The 15,937-nt window shown below is 38.0% G+C and overlaps 1 protein-coding gene across 9 annotated transcripts in view; it reads left to right on the top strand.

Annotated features, from left to right (window-relative positions):
* The window catches only part of ROBO2 (roundabout guidance receptor 2), a 599,875-nt gene that overhangs the window by 431,400 nt on the left and 152,538 nt on the right, over positions 1–15,937 (top strand). For 4 of the 9 annotated variants that reach the window (XM_088144588.1, XM_088144587.1, XM_088144584.1 and 1 more), the window contains exons 6-7: positions 65–195; positions 5,006–5,017. In XM_088144588.1, the coding sequence (XP_088000714.1) occupies positions 65–195; positions 5,006–5,017 (143 nt within the window). The remainder of the gene's footprint in view (positions 1–64; positions 196–5,005; positions 5,018–15,937) is intronic. The other 5 variants (XM_088144585.1, XM_088144581.1, XM_088144583.1 and 2 more) reach the window with 3 other exon arrangements.

Below are 15,937 nucleotides of genomic sequence, written 5' to 3'. Positions count from 1 at the left end.
TAATGATGACAGCATTCCAGGTGAAAAATTAAGCTTGGTGTAATTTTCTTTTCTATTCCAAAAGCAGATATGACATCAAAGATGATTACACCTTGCGTATTAAAAAGGCTATGAGTTCAGATGAAGGAACATACACATGCATAGCTGAAAACAGAGTTGGAAAAGTTGAGACATCTGCTACTCTTACAGTTCGAGGTAAGTACTTAACTATTTAAAAGACTACATTTAACATATTCTGACATGTTATTTGGTGCTTGAAGATTATAGCTTAAAATACAGGTATACGGTTAAAGAAACCAACTCTTCTTATAGCTTATTTTGATCACTGATAGTAGCTGTCAACTATATCACGCAGAAAAGTTTCTTTGAAATTTGTACACTTCCTAAATATTAAAAAGAGATTTTGATGCCATTAAATTTATTGTAGGAAGGGAAAGTTCTGAAAACTCATGAACCCTAGCTTCTCTTTTGTTATCTGTATTAATCCCAAGAGACAATGAAAAGGACTTTATATTTTTATAAGTATTGTGTAATTAAGTGGCTGTACCTGTTTGTTCTTGTAGATCTTGTAATAGGAAAGTGGAAGAAAAGGTTCACAATTTCAATTTTTTTAAAAAAACAGCAGATAATGCTGAAATCATATATCCCCTTATCCAAATGAATTTCAGTACTAAACTGAAAAATTTAAGAATGGATATATCAAAGTAGTTTGTATTTTTCTGCATTACAGCTGACCATGAAGCAGCATGTGATTATGAAGCAGCAACCATGAAGAAATATATGAGTTTTATTTTTCAGAGTAAAATTAAAATATGAGACCATAACAAAATGAGGAAAGAATTAGACAAACCTATAAGGAAGGGGGACAACTTTGGGCATGTATTATACATACATATCTACACTGATTAGGAATGGGAAAATAGATCTATTTGATGTAGAAAAGAAAGTAGAGAATATACAAGGTATACCAAAAGTCAGGCCCCATAGACAGTATATTATATACTGTAAATTACATTAAATGATTGAATTGGTTGCCATTTTCTTCTAAACACTTCTGTTCTTATCTGATATGTGACTTTTGAGCATTCTTAAGTACAGTAACATTTCTCTGAAAAAAAAATAACAAAATATCTGTTGTGATTGGCCTATGATGCCTGACTTTTGGTGCAATATATATATATATATATATATAAAAACACAAGATGGATTTACAAGTTACGTGTGTGAGAGACAGAGAAAGTTTGTGGTATAGCAGATACTGAGGAACAGAAAAGATTTCTGTAGACTGCACTGAAATGCACTGAAAATCACATAAATATTAATAAATCTTGCACTCATTACAGTTTCTTTTTAGAGCGTGTGTTAGTCTGCTGAAATTCTATTCATTCTCCTTCTTTTGGTGCATGTTTTTCTCATTGCCAGCTGTGAACTTCTTTGGTAACGAATCCAGCTGGAGGTAATTTTGTGAATGGGTATAGACACACAAATATAAAAATTGAGGTATGAATAATAATGGGTATCACACAGATACCATTTCACAGTTTAGCAGCATGCTCTAAAGATTCACTAGAACTGTAAAAATTGCTTCATTAGTGGTTTTTCTCATTCATCCCCATTATATGATGAAAGTTTACATGGATGAAAGTCTACATGGATTGCTTTTTTAGAACATTGGGCAACTGATCCGAGATGCCAGCTTCTTTTTCTGTTATTTAATGCATAACATGGTTTAGTTTAATTTGATGAATTTGGAAGGAAAAAAAGGAAGAAGAAAAAGCAGCAAAAAAGTTAGCATAGTAATTCTGACAATGGGGAACTCTCCAGATTTTTAAAGAGAGAGGCTGGTGTGCTATATTTTTACAGTTAATGCTTTCTTGTTATGCTACAATTTTATATAACAATGAATTATATCTCATAAATTTCATGCAATCTTCAGAACGGCCCTCACACTAGTTCTTTAGAAGAATAGACTTCTGTTTTACAAAAACAAACAAAATAAATTTGAAAAATGTATAATTCAATTATTACATTTAATATACTTATATAAAATTTGTAGTTATGGTGCATATACATCACTGTGGAAGTGGTATGTAAAGATTTGAAAAATAATAAAATAAACTAGAAAAGTCAAAGGATTTATATTTGAATTTCGCTTTTGGGAATGATAGAAATGAAAAATAAAATAACTTTGTTATAACAGTTCATACAATACTACCTACAAATAGCATAAGGGATATATCAGCTTACAGAAAAAATAAAGACTTATCCTATAGTTCCATAGTATATTTAATCATAAGATAACTGACTGATAATTGAGGCAAAAGATGGCTATAAAATAATCTTCCCATAAACTATCATTTAAACTATAAAACACACCAGTTAATAGAAATAACTGTAAAATAGTTATTTACTCAAACACCATCAACATTGATAAGGTAGTGATTTTATAAGAGATACCTAGATTTCAATAGTTGTTGCTTTTCTGACCTAATTACTGTGGTCAGTATAAGTACTTGAAAGACAACTATGTTCTACAGTTCGCTCTGTAATAAAAGCAAAAAAAAAACAAAAAGTATGCTTGATGTATGTAAGCCTAAACTGTTTTAATTCTGATCTGAATAAGTCATAGTGGCTGGTTCTCAAATAACAGTATGCCTTAAACCAGAAATTACAAGCCATTGTAATCAAAATAAACAACATTTCAGATTTTTTTTTAATTGTGTATTTTATCTGCTCTCCTTTTTATAGCTTTTTATTTACAGTATGGGAACTTCTGGAAGGGGATATAATTGGCAAGAATCTGTCTTTCTGCAGTGTCCAAATTTTCTGAACATAAAGGGTTTTTTTTGGTTTTGCTTTTTGACATGTTAAGCAATTAAATAAAAAGTTGAAATCCAAATTGGGTTCCTTCTTCTTTTAGAATTCATTGGACTCTATTAGTAAAAGTAAATTTGGAAGATTTGTTTCATATTCTATAAGGAATTTATCTTACAAATCAAAACTTAAGAAATTTCTGATATTGAATAGCTCAGTTTTTAAAATCCCTTTTTACTTCGTTTGGTGTCTTCCTTGACAATAGTTACAGACCTTTTATTGTTTTCAAATTCTATTAATTTTACCTTATGCCTTATATAATTGAAAGTGCCAGATTATGAACTTTTCTTTTGAATTTAGTCTGGTTTCCCTCATAGAAAACATGCATAGAATAAAACTGGATTAAGAAATTTTATAATTGTACAAATACAACAGATAACATTCATCTTTGAACTGTTTGGCCAGCTTTAAGTTGTTTGTGTCTTCTTCCATGAATTACTTGGATTATACAGGCTTAAATATACAAGCGAATATATGTAGCTCAGGGTTAAACTGTGGAAACCACACCCCCACCAACACTGGCAGGGCAAAATATTGTATATAAATAGGGAACAAACCCCATAGTCACTAGCACTGATGATGTTACTTAGTTGGAGAATGAAGCATCTGCAGTCAAACAACCAAGCTCAGAGAGCACCAAGGACTCCACAGTTAAAGATCTCCAAACATTAAATCTCTCTCCTACATTTCTTGGTTCTGAGTTATTTCAAATAAAACTAGGGTATGCATAAATACTTTTGTCCAAATAATACTGTTATGATAAATAGTGACTGCAACAACTGAAGTGGTATTAGATGTGCTCAAAGTCAGTTTATGCTTGGCAATAGTGTACTTTGTCCCATTTTACTTTTTTTTTTTTTCTCCAAACTCTAAGTCCTTTAATAGAGAAAGATACTAGCCAATATTATTATTGTATAGATAAAATGATAGTAAACTCAACTAATTTTAGAAGTTATTGGTTTGACAAATATCCTAATTTAATAGTAGATGTATAATAGCATCTCCTCTTCTGAAAGTGGCAGGTCAGTTAATAAACATTCACATCAGGAGTATTTAAGTAATTATTGTTATGTCGTGTCAAAACATATTAAATTCCACTTCTTGCTTTCCAGCCTATAAAATTATAATTGAAAGTGTGTGTGGGTTTGTTTGTTTTTTTTTGTCCCCTTCATTGTGCAAATTGTAAAGAAAATAAATAATCAATGTGACTGGTCTAGAATTTGCTTCATATAAAAAACTGGAAGCTACATGTCTCAAACAAGTTTACAAGAAGTTTATGTTGTAAAGCTTGACTAATGCAGTTAAATAATTAAATTGTTAACAGTATTATTTGATTCATTCTTTAACCTGCTTTATTTCTTCTACAAAATGTTCCAAGCAGACCTAAGTTTGTCCTTAAAATAAAAGCTGACAGCATAAGCCAAACACCCTTAATCTACTATTCTTACGCTGTGATAGACTTCTGCTAGATTGAAATCACTCAATTTTAGCATCCTTTAAAAGAAAAATAACCCATCAATCCTTTTCATGTTTTTTTTTTTTAAATAGTTATCCAAAAAGCATTTTGCAAAGTGCGGACTTAACATTTCTATGATCATTTAAAAAAAAATTATATAGTTTTATCAGCTTAGTCAGTGAATGGGAAAAATGTGGGTTTTTTTAATTTGTTACTGAATGAAAACAAAAACAAAAAACAAACATTCAGATTTTCTCCAAACTTACCGAAATCCTGGCCAGAAACAGTTGAATTCCATTGGTGTTTAAATCAGATAGTGATGCTGTTTTGTTTTTTAATTGGATTGATATTTACCAGTGTGTGAGTTTGGATGAAATAATCCTCAAATTCTAGAGATTTAGCTACTTTTCTTCAATCAAGTTTGAAATAACATTTGATAGTGGCACATGAATCTATCACTAGAAATAATCAGATCACTAATTCAAATCTGTGCATGTATCTGTCAATGCAGTTTTAAAAAAATTAAATAACAGAAAGTGATGATTAATTAAGGATGATATATATGTTCAGCTAAGTATCCACATATAGCATAACATTACATATCATGCATTCTGACAAATTCTTTTTTTTCTTTAATTTTATTATGTTCTCACCTCACCATTGTAATGTCTCCAGCTCGTCCTGTTGGTAAGTAGCCATCCTTCTATCCATTTTAGCATAATTTCATATAATTCTCCATCTTACATTTGTTATCATGTAGGTATGTTTTAAAATAATTATTAAGTACTAAATATCTAATAGACAAGGAAAGAATTATTTTTTTACCTGTTCTCAAAGTTACTATACAGTATAAAAATTAGAATAATGCAAGGTCCTTAATAATTGGTGTCACTTTTTATCTGAATCATGTTGCATAATGTAAATAATGATTACATTTCATGAATCACCTACAATCCAATATGTACCCTTGCTGAAATAAATAAGATTACACTCTGATGATATCAGGAGTGAGGTACTGAAAAACATTAAAACAGCAGTGACTAGTATAAGTAGACTTCAAACAAACTGTATTATTTAAAAATATCAAAATGTTGTGCTTTACCTAAAGTGAATTATTTTGTTTCTGGTATAAAAAAATACAATGATGCAATGTTCTGTAGAAATTACATTTCTAGAGATGTAATTTCTAGAGATAGAATTTTCAGCGACACTGTTAAGCATAATACATAAGTGTCTTTGGTTGCATCTGATACGGAATACAGGGTAGATGTAGTTTTAAAAATTTTAGCTCTGTCTGAGAGGAAAAGAACATATCCAGATTTAATCACTATGTGTTATACTCTTTTATTTTCTAAAACCAGACACGAAAAATTCAGTTTTAAATTATTAAATTATTAACATAAATTATTAAATTATCCCTATCTTTTCAATCAAAACAAATCATTTCTACCATATGGCACTGAGAGTACATATGCAGAATCAAACACAGTTCTGCCTGACCTAGGAAACAGCTTGGGAATATAACAGATTTATTATTAATCTGTTTAATAATTAACACCTGATTTCTATTAGCAACTCAAAACACGAGTAATAACTATTTTTCTCATCTCTGAGATAACCTTTCTTTAAAAAAAATTAAGCATTTAAATTATTTCCTGTAGGAATTTACATCAGATGAGTTCTGGAAATAGGGCATTTACTCCTTTTTACCCCCATTTGTGTCTATTATTGCTCTCATCAGACTAATTTTCAGATGGACGAATTAAATTTTCATACACCAAAATAGTTTTTCAGTGTTTCATTGATGCAGTATGATTTCTTTGTCCCAAATACAGTAAGTAATAGTTAATAGATAACATTATTTTAGTTCATATTTTTGTTATCTCATGAGAAAATTTAATTGGTAGATATAAAATCCTATAATATCCAATGGGGGAAAAAAATCTAATGTGTTAGTTTTCCACAAATATAAATGTATGGTTACCTTGCCAGATTTGGAAAATATAACAAGACATTTGAAAACACAAAAAACCTTAGCTGTCAACTGACAATCCTGATTATCCAAAAACAGCCGAAATAATAGGAGCTCTTTGGAAAATATCTGACTTTCATCTAGCTAACTAGTTATTTACTTCTTGTTTTCATGGAGGCAGGAGAGTTTGTACACAATATATTCAATTGGTACAGCCCTGCCCTTCTCTATATATTTCATTAAAAAAAAATCTACCCTCTCACCTCTATGGATGGTATGTGTTTTCTTCAATCTCAGGTCCTCTACCAGAAGCCTGGGAATTTGAGGGTTCTGCGCTATTATCTTAGCTGTTCCTAACACTGCACTCTTCTGGACAGAGACTTCTGACGTTGTTCCTCGGATCTGTTGGAACCACTCTCCCAGCTTAGGAGTCAGAGCCCCAAGTGCTCCCACCATCACTGGGACCACTTTGGCCTTTACTTCCCACATCCTCTCTAATTCCTCTTTCAGGCCCTGGTACTTCTCCAGCTTCTCATACTCCTTCTTCCTGATGTTGCTGTCACTTGGCATTCCTACATCTATCACCACTGCTGTCTTCTGGTCCTTGTCCACTACCATGATGTCTGGTTGATTGGCCAGTACCTGCCTGTCCATCTGGATCTGAAAGTCCTACAGGATCATAGCACTGTTATTCTCCATGATCTTCTGTGGAATCTCCCATCTGGACTTGGGGGGGTCTAGCCCATACACTGTGCAAATGTTCTTGTACATAATGCCAGCTCCTTTCAGTGTATGCTGTTCCTGCCTGCATCTTACACCTTGCCACTATGTGTTGAACTGTCTCTGAAGCCTCTCTGCACAGTCTGCAACTTGGGTCCTATCTAGTGTGGTAGACCCCTGCTTCTGTGGATCTTGTGCAAAGTGCCTGCTCTTGTGGTGCTATCAGTGCTTCAGTGCTGTCTTTTAGCCCAGCCCTTTCAAGCTAATGGTAGGATTTCCCAGTGTCAACCACCTCAGCTATCTGTTTATAGCTTGTCTTGCCATGGCAATTCCTCTGCTTGAACTTCCTGCCATGTTTGCTGCTGCCTCAGGCATTCTCTCAGTAGCTCATCTTTGGGTGCTATCTTACTGATATACTCCTGGATGCTTTAGGTTTCATCCAGGACAGTGGCTTTGACACTCATCAGACCCTGCCCGCCCTCTTTCCAGCTGGTGTACAGTCTCTGGGTGTTGGACTTGGGGTTGGACTTTGTCTTCACGTCAGCAGCCTCCATGTCCTCCTTTCGCCAGCTCAGTATACTGGCTGGGTATCTGATCACTGGCAGGCCATATGTGTTGATGCCATGGATCATGTTCTTCCCACTGAGCTGGCTCTTCAGGACCTGTCTTATCCTTGGTGGTACTTGGATGTTGCTGTCTTCCTTTCCTCCTCATTGTGGTTTCCATGTAATTGTGGGATACCAAGGTACTTGTAGCTGGTCTGCATGTCACCTATGTGGCCTGCTGATAGTTCCACCACATCGGTTTTAACTACTTTCCCTCTCTTTACTATCATCTGGCTACACTTCTCCAGTCTGAATGATATCTCAGTTTTCTCACTGTAGATCCATGTCAGGTGGATCAGTGAGTTGATGTCTCATTCTAACATACAGCTTGATGTCATCTATGTAGAGAAGGTGGCTGATGGTAGTTCCATTCTTGAACTTGTATCCGTATCCAATCCTTGTGATTATCTGGCTGAGCGGATTTAAGCCTATGTAGAACAGCAGCGGGGACAGTGCATCATCTTGGTATATGTGACACTTGATGGCCACTTCTGTGACCTGTCTTGAGTTGACTTGCAGTGTTGTGTTTGACAGTCCCATTGAGTTCTTGAAAAAGGTCCTCAGTGTCCTGTTGACTTTGTATAGCTCCAGGCATTTACAGATCCATGTGTGTGACACTGAGACAGGCTTTCCTGTAGTCAATCTAGGCTGTGCTCAGATTGGTCTCTCTAGACCTTAAGTCTCAGGCAACTGCTCTATCTATGAGCAACATGTGGTTTGAGCCTCTGGTGTTGTTCCCAATGCCCTTCTGAGCTGTGTTTATGTAGCAGCCCATATGGTCCTGTAGCTTGGTAGATATGATGTCTGATAGGACTTTCTATGTTGTGGGAGGCAGATAATTGGCTGGTCTCACAAGACAATTTATCTATAGACTACTAAAACTCTCCTTTCTGTAACCTTCAATTGGGCAAAATGGTGCATCATAGGCCAGCAATTTTTGAACCAAGGTACCTCAGATGGGCTAACTTACAGAATGCATCCAAAATCTGGAGCCCATTACTCCTGTGGGGTTGAAATTTGGGAAATTTGTGGCTGCTTCAGTACTACTGTGCTGCTGCACCACTGTGGTCAGCCCTGTGGAAGGATGAGGGAGTAACTTGGATGCCTCCTGGTGAGGAAGAGCTGGTTGGAGGTTGCTGGTGGTTGACAAGGAGGAGGCTTCAATGGGACTCTCCTGAGGATTGTGAGGGGAGGGCAAATGGTAGAAGCCTGTAATATATGTGGGAAGGAAGGAAGGAAGGAAGGAAGGAAGGAAGGAAGGAAGGAAGGAAGGAAGGAAGGAAGGAAGGAAGGAAGGAAGGAAGGAAGGAAGGAAGGAAGGATCCCCGACCTCTTTCCTATCGACCTCTGGCCCCTGTGCCCAATCAGCTGGCAGCAAGTCCTAACAGGCAAGTGGCGATTGGCTGCTTTGGAACTGAGGGTGAAATCTGAAATCTGTTAATGGCAGTGGGCTTTGAGGGAAGGACAAGGGAGTGACTTAGATGCCTGCTGATGAGACAGGGCTGGTGGGGGGTCCCAGCAGTCCACAGGTGAGCCCTCTTCCTTCCTTGAGGGAGGGGGCCCTTGGGGACATGTCAGAATGGGGAGCGGAGTGCTGAGAAGGAGGAAGAGGCTTCACTGGGGTTCTCCTGAGGGTCATTCTGGTAGGGCAAATGGTGCAAGCCTATATTATATGTGGGGAGGGAGGGAGGGAGGGAGGGAGGGAGGGAGGGAGGGAGATTTCTGATGGTCCCTGCCATCTTCCCATAAGCAAAGTCAATGGGAAAGCTGGCAGCAAGTGACAAGTCACTCATACACCTACTGCTTTTTTGCCCTTGGTCATTCTGTTTCTCTGTTTAGGTAAGGAAATATCTCTGAAATGATGACCTAAAGGATCACAGGTTGTCTAGTGCATGTGTGTGTGGGTGTATGCATGTGTGTCTGTGTGTGGAGAGAGAGAGAGAGAGAGAGAGAGTGCATAAAGCTTGAACAGTTCAGATTATTTGGATCTGCATATCTTTCAAATATGTTTTTTGCTATGTCTATGTCTTCTGCCGCATCTATTTTTGGTGTCATCAACTTAAGGTTTGTGATGTCAGTTAGAATTGGCCTTGGGAGATAGTGGAAAGGAAACAGGTATCTGGAACCAGTTCCCCCCCAAGACTCTTTCTTTGGCCTATAGGGGAAACTCTGAATTGTCACATGCTCCCAAATCAATGTTCAGGGATAACCAAATTGCAACCTTAGAAGGCAATCCTACATCCCCTTATGTGTGAATCTGAATGTAGTATGACATATACTGTTGTGTACTAGCAACTGAAAATAAAAATTGTTGATAGATGAAGAAGAATTTAAGACTATGCGATGAATTGGACGAAATAGAATTTGGAGTGGTTTTAATAGAATGAAGAAGAGGGGAGGAGAGAAGAGGAATGACATTAGAAAGCTGATGCAAAGAATGATTGGAAAATAGCAGCAATCGAGATAGTGGTTGTGCCAGTTGGAGCATCAGTAAGTGACAATGGCTAATGAACAGGGAAGTGGAATTGAAGGCACACAGACACACACAAATAACATACTGCCACAGGTTTTTGGAACATGGCGACAAATATAGCAAATAAATAAACACATAAGTGGTGCCATATATATATATATACCATATGTGTGTGTGTGTATGTATGTGTATATGTGTGTGTGTGTATGTATGTGTATGTATATATATACATATATATATATACATACACACACACAAACACATACACATACATACACATACATACATACATGTACATACTCTATATATTATAGCGGCTAGATAGCGTAGTGTTTAGAGCACTGCCTTTGACGCAGGAGACTGGGGTTCAAATCCCGGCTAGTACCTAGCTTACCAGTAGGGGTCCTTGGGCAAACACCCCCTAATGTTTCACCTGCCTACCTCAAAATATGAGAGTGACACAAACTAAGAGAGTCATGCTGGCTCGGACATCGCCCAGATTAATAAGATCTGTGTCAGATGTTGGGGAACCAGGACAATCTGAAGATAAGTGGGCTACTGGAACAAACCATACATGGACAAGACACGAGAACTTGGAATTGATGGAATGCTACTACAATACTAGACCTAATGAGAGGGGATATATGAAACGTATGAGGGAACTATGGATAGACAGAAGACCTACATCAACATTAACTAAGAAACAACTAGTTACCCAGTGCTTCAACATAGTGAAGAGGGAGCTGCTCTCACAACCTGAGATAGACCAACTCCACATTACAACTTAGACTCAAGCAGACCTGGAAGAACAAATGGATGTACAGCCAAAACCTGAAGCTGGAACATCACTGCCACCCTCCCCATTACAGAGCACAGCAGCTGATATAAGGCATTAGATCATGGATAAACTAGCTACAGTCAGCCCTCGAGACCGATTACCAAGGCTCAGTGAAGAAGTACCATCAGATAGTATGCTAGAAGATGCCAATAGAGCCCTCCAGACAATCCCTACCAACATAACTCAAACCAATGAACTGGTATATGCTACAGCCGCTGTAATCCTGGAAATGCTTGGCTACACAATCAAGAAGAACAGCAGTATATACCCTCCCTGGAAAATGAGGTTGGAGGCTAAGATCAAGGCAACTCAAAGAGAAGTCAGTTGGCTGGTGGAACTACAGAAGGGTATGGAGATTAAGGACAAGACTCAGCTACTGAAAAAATACATGGGCCTGACTCCATTTGAAGCCCTAAAGACTACTAAACAAAGGCTCACAGCACTGGCTGCAAGGCTAAGAAGATACACTAGAGAAGCAGAGGCCAAGAAGATAAATGCCCTGTTCGCCAAAGAACCATCCAAAGTTACTCCCAACTTCAGTGCAACCACACAGTAACAGCAGAGCCATCAGCAGCAGAAACTAAGCAGTACTGGAAGAACATATGGGAGAAAGAGAAGACACATAACACCAGTGCAAAGTGGCTGCAGGACCTGAAAGCAGACCACAGCAATCTCCCAGAACAGGAACCAGTCACCATCACAGTAGCAGACATCCAACAGTGGGTCAAGAACATGAAGAGCTGGACAGCACCTGGCCCAGACATGATCCACACCTACTGGCTAAAGAAACTAACAGCAGTGCATGAATGTCTAGCAGCACAGATGAACCAGCTGCTAGCAGCAGGCTACCACCCAGACTGGTTAACACAAGGAAGGAGAGTGCTTATCATGAAAGACCCTCACAAGGGAACAGCACCATCCAACTACCAGCCAATAACCTGCCTCCCCACAACATGGAAAATCCTATCAGGCATCATAGCCTCCAAGCTACAAGATCAGTACGGGCCAGTACATAAGCACAGCATAGAAGGGCATTGGGAACAACCCCAGAGGCTCAAAACACCAGTTGCTCATAGAGAGAGCAGTCACCCAAGACTCAGGGTCTAGGCAGACCAATCTGAGCACAGCCTGGATTGACTACAGGAAAGCCTATGACACAATGCCACACACATGGATCTGTGAATGCCTGGCGCTATACAAAGTCAACAGGACTCTAAGGACCTTCCTCAAGAAACTCAATGGGACTGTGGAAGACAACACTGGGAATCAACTCAAGACAGCTCACCCAAGTGGCCATCAAGTGTCACATATACCAAGGTGATGCAGTGTCCCCACTGCTGTTCTGCATAGGCTTAAACCCCCTCAGCCAGATCATCACAAGGACTGGATATGGGTACAGGTTCAAGAGTGGAATCACCATCAGCCACCTCCTCTACAATGATGACATCAAGTTGTATGGTAAGAGTGAGCGAGACATCGACTCACTGATCCAACTGACACGGATCTACAGTGAGGACACTGGGATGTCATTTGGACTGGAAAAGTGTCTGTGAATGATAGCAAAGAGAGGGAAGGTAGTTAAGACTGATGGGCTACATAGCAGACATAGAGACCAGCTACAAATACCTTGGTATCCCACAGTCACATGGGAACCAAGATGAGGATGCAAGGAAGACAGCAACATCCAAGTACCACCAAAGGATAAGACAGGTCCTGAAGAGCCAGCTCAATGGGAAGAACAAGATCCATGCCATCAACACGTATGCCCTACCAGTCATCAGATACCCTGCTGGTATAGTGAGCTGGTCAAAGGAAGACATGGAGGCTGCTGATGTGAAGACCTGGAAGCTTAGAAGCTCCTCGCAATGTATGTATGTTTGCACCCCAAGTCCAACACCCAGAGATTGTACACGAGCCACAAAGAGGTTGGGCGGGTCTGATGAGTGTCAAAGCCACTGTCCTGGATGAGACATGGAGCATCCAGGAGTACATCACTAAGATGGCACCCAAAGATGAGCTGCTGAGAGAATGCTTGAGACAGGAGGAGATGGGGGAGTAAGTTCAAGTGGAGGAATTAACATGGCAAAATAAGCCCTTTCATGGGATGTGCCATCGACAGATAGCTGAGGTGGCTGACACTGGGAAATCCTATCAGTGGCTGGAAAGGGCTGGACTAAAAGACAGCACTGAGGCACTGATCATAGCAGTATAAGAACAGGCACTAAGCACAAGATCCATAGAAGCAGGGGTCTACCACACTAGACAGGACCAAGGTGCAGATTGTGCAAAGAGGCCTCAGAGACAGTCCAACACATAGAGGCAGGGAGTAAGATGCAGGCAGGAACAGCATACACTGAACAGCACAACTAAGTAGCTGGCATTGTGTACAAGAATATCTGCACAGTGTATTGGCTAGACTCCCCCCAAGTCCAGATGGGAGATTCCACAGAAGGTCATGGAGAATAACAGGGCTAAGATCCTGTGGGACTTCCAGATCCAGATGGACAGGCAGGTACTGGCCAATCAACGAGACACTGTGGTAGTAGACAAGGAGCAGAAGACAACAGTGGTGATAGATGTACCAGTGCCAAGTAACAGCAACATCAGGAAGGAGTATGAGAAGCTGGAGAAGTACCAGGGCCTGAAAGAGGAATTAGAGAGGATGTGGAAAGTAAAGGCCAAAGTGGTCCCAGTGGTGGCAGGAGCACTTGGGGCTGACCAGAAGAGTGCAGTGCTAGGAACAGCTAAGATACTGCACAGAACCCTCAAACTCCCAGGCCTCTGGTAGAGGATGCGATTATCTATCTATCTATCTATCTATCTATCTATCTATCTATCTATCTATCTATCTATCTATCTATCCATCCATCCATCCATCCATCCATCCATCCATCCATCCATCCAGACACACACACACACACTCTGAATAAATTCTCTCTCTCTCTCTCTCTCTCTCTCTCTCTCTCTCTCTCTCCCCTCCCTCCCTCCCTCCCTCCTTTATTTTTTGGAATTAAAACTTAAATAAATATCTGAATGATGTAAGAAATACAAATACACAAATACTTCTGTCCTTACATTCATTATAGTGATCTACACTATAGATTGTGCAGTTATTTTGATCTTGTTTTTAAGGCTGAATGCTAAAAGAAGCAACATTATTACTCATTTATTAAAAGAACTCATTGTACGTGCATGCGCACACATAAGTATACATAGACTGACTGACTGACTGACTGACTGACAGACAGACAGACAGACAGACAGACAGACAGACAGACAGACAGACAGACAGACAGATAGATAGATAGATAGATAGATAGATAGATAGATAGATAGATAGTTCACCAAACTTATATGGTTACCAATCTGCCAGCAGGAACTCTGTGCAGTGAACAAGAATACACAGTACAATTAAAAGAAAAAGCCATTAAAAAAAATGTTGAGGCCCCAATAAAACTTACCTCCATAAATCAGTGGGTCATTAAATCATGAGCATTTCTGAACTGTCCAGTGCCAGTGGAATTATTAGAAGAGCCACAAGTTCAGGAAACAGCAGTTCCAAGAATCAGGTTAATAGGACTGCACATCAACTACTTTCAGTTCAGAAGTCAAAAACAGTTTACTTAGGTTATAAATCTCAAAGTCAAAAGATTTATGCAATTAAACTTTCAGCCTTGTATAGACAATAATTTAAGTACAGGTGAAAGAGGACATTCAGAACATATCTGTGCTAGATCTTGTAATATGAATTAAAGATATTGTTTGGTAGTCCACTTCCTTTGATGTAAACATTGTGTTAATAAATCATGCAAGTTTCATGTGAACTCCTACTTTTGAACTATCAGCTTTTCAAGAAACTTTAAACACATTTCATGAATGTCCATTTAATATTTAAATAGTATTAGTTTTGGTGTTGCTATTCTGTGCTTTTATAGTTGCATTCCAAATATAAGAAAATGTTATTCTTTCCAGTTGGGATTAATTCCCTTTGACAGAGCTGGTCAAATATTTTTAAACCAAATTCAGGTTTTTATCTTTTTAATGAAGCTACCTATTTGTGAAATTTCTGTTAAATTAATCTGATTACCACAATATTCTAAAATATATAATGGAAATTACCAGCATTCGTTAGCTTTTTTATCTTCACTTCCTATCAATGAATGGTGTAATTACTGTGACTCATTTTGCTATGCTGATTTGTATTCATCATTGTTGTTCCTTACCATATGCATAAGGGATATGAAGTCATTCAGCTTTAGTTGTCTTTATACTTTTCAATCCCTAGGCGTGAAATCTCTTTAATATTAGATAACAACAGTGTGTTGTAAAATAGATGGTCTTCATCCTACTGGAGATATATGCTACATACTGCTATTTTTACTGCTACTACACAAAAACAAGAAAAGAATTCCTTTGAGAGATGAAGACTTTCAAAGATTAAGGACAACAAAAAATGATATCTTAATGAATATGACTTTAAAAGTTACTCATTCAGGCACAAAATACATCTAAAAAGAGTAAAAGCAAGTTACTATGTTGAATAATGTACCAATGCATATAACTTTGGTTTTGCTGCCTCAGTTTTAATTCCTGCTAGTGAATACAATCAACTACTGTATAAACAACTCTGAACATGATGTGATTAACCTTAGGTTCCATTCTCTCATCTCAAAATCCACCTCGTATTTGCCCTATGCTTTCTACTCATGTTCAACCATGTCATTTCCATTTCAGCTTACTTACTCACCCAAGTTGTTATTAGCATAACACAGGTTTAGCGTGACATTGATTGAAGCCAGTGCTTGCTGAATGCAGTATCAAAGCATAATTTGGTAGAAATCAAGTCTAATTTACTATTTGTAGTATTTAAATTGCTTTTAAAAAGAATACTACCAAAAAAAAAGAGGGTTTCAGGCCTCTAATTGTAATTGTTGGTGTTAGTCATTGATATTTTTTGTAATTTTGTCTAATTATTTGAAAGTCATTATTTCTTTTTTTT

This window comes from Python bivittatus, unplaced genomic scaffold (assembly GCF_059951505.1).
Source record: "Python bivittatus isolate LINGU-HERP-01145 unplaced genomic scaffold, Pbiv_v1 ctg000350_np1212, whole genome shotgun sequence".
Lineage (NCBI taxonomy): Eukaryota > Metazoa > Chordata > Lepidosauria > Squamata > Pythonidae > Python > Python bivittatus.
This window is presented reverse-complemented; position numbering and strand designations above follow the sequence as displayed.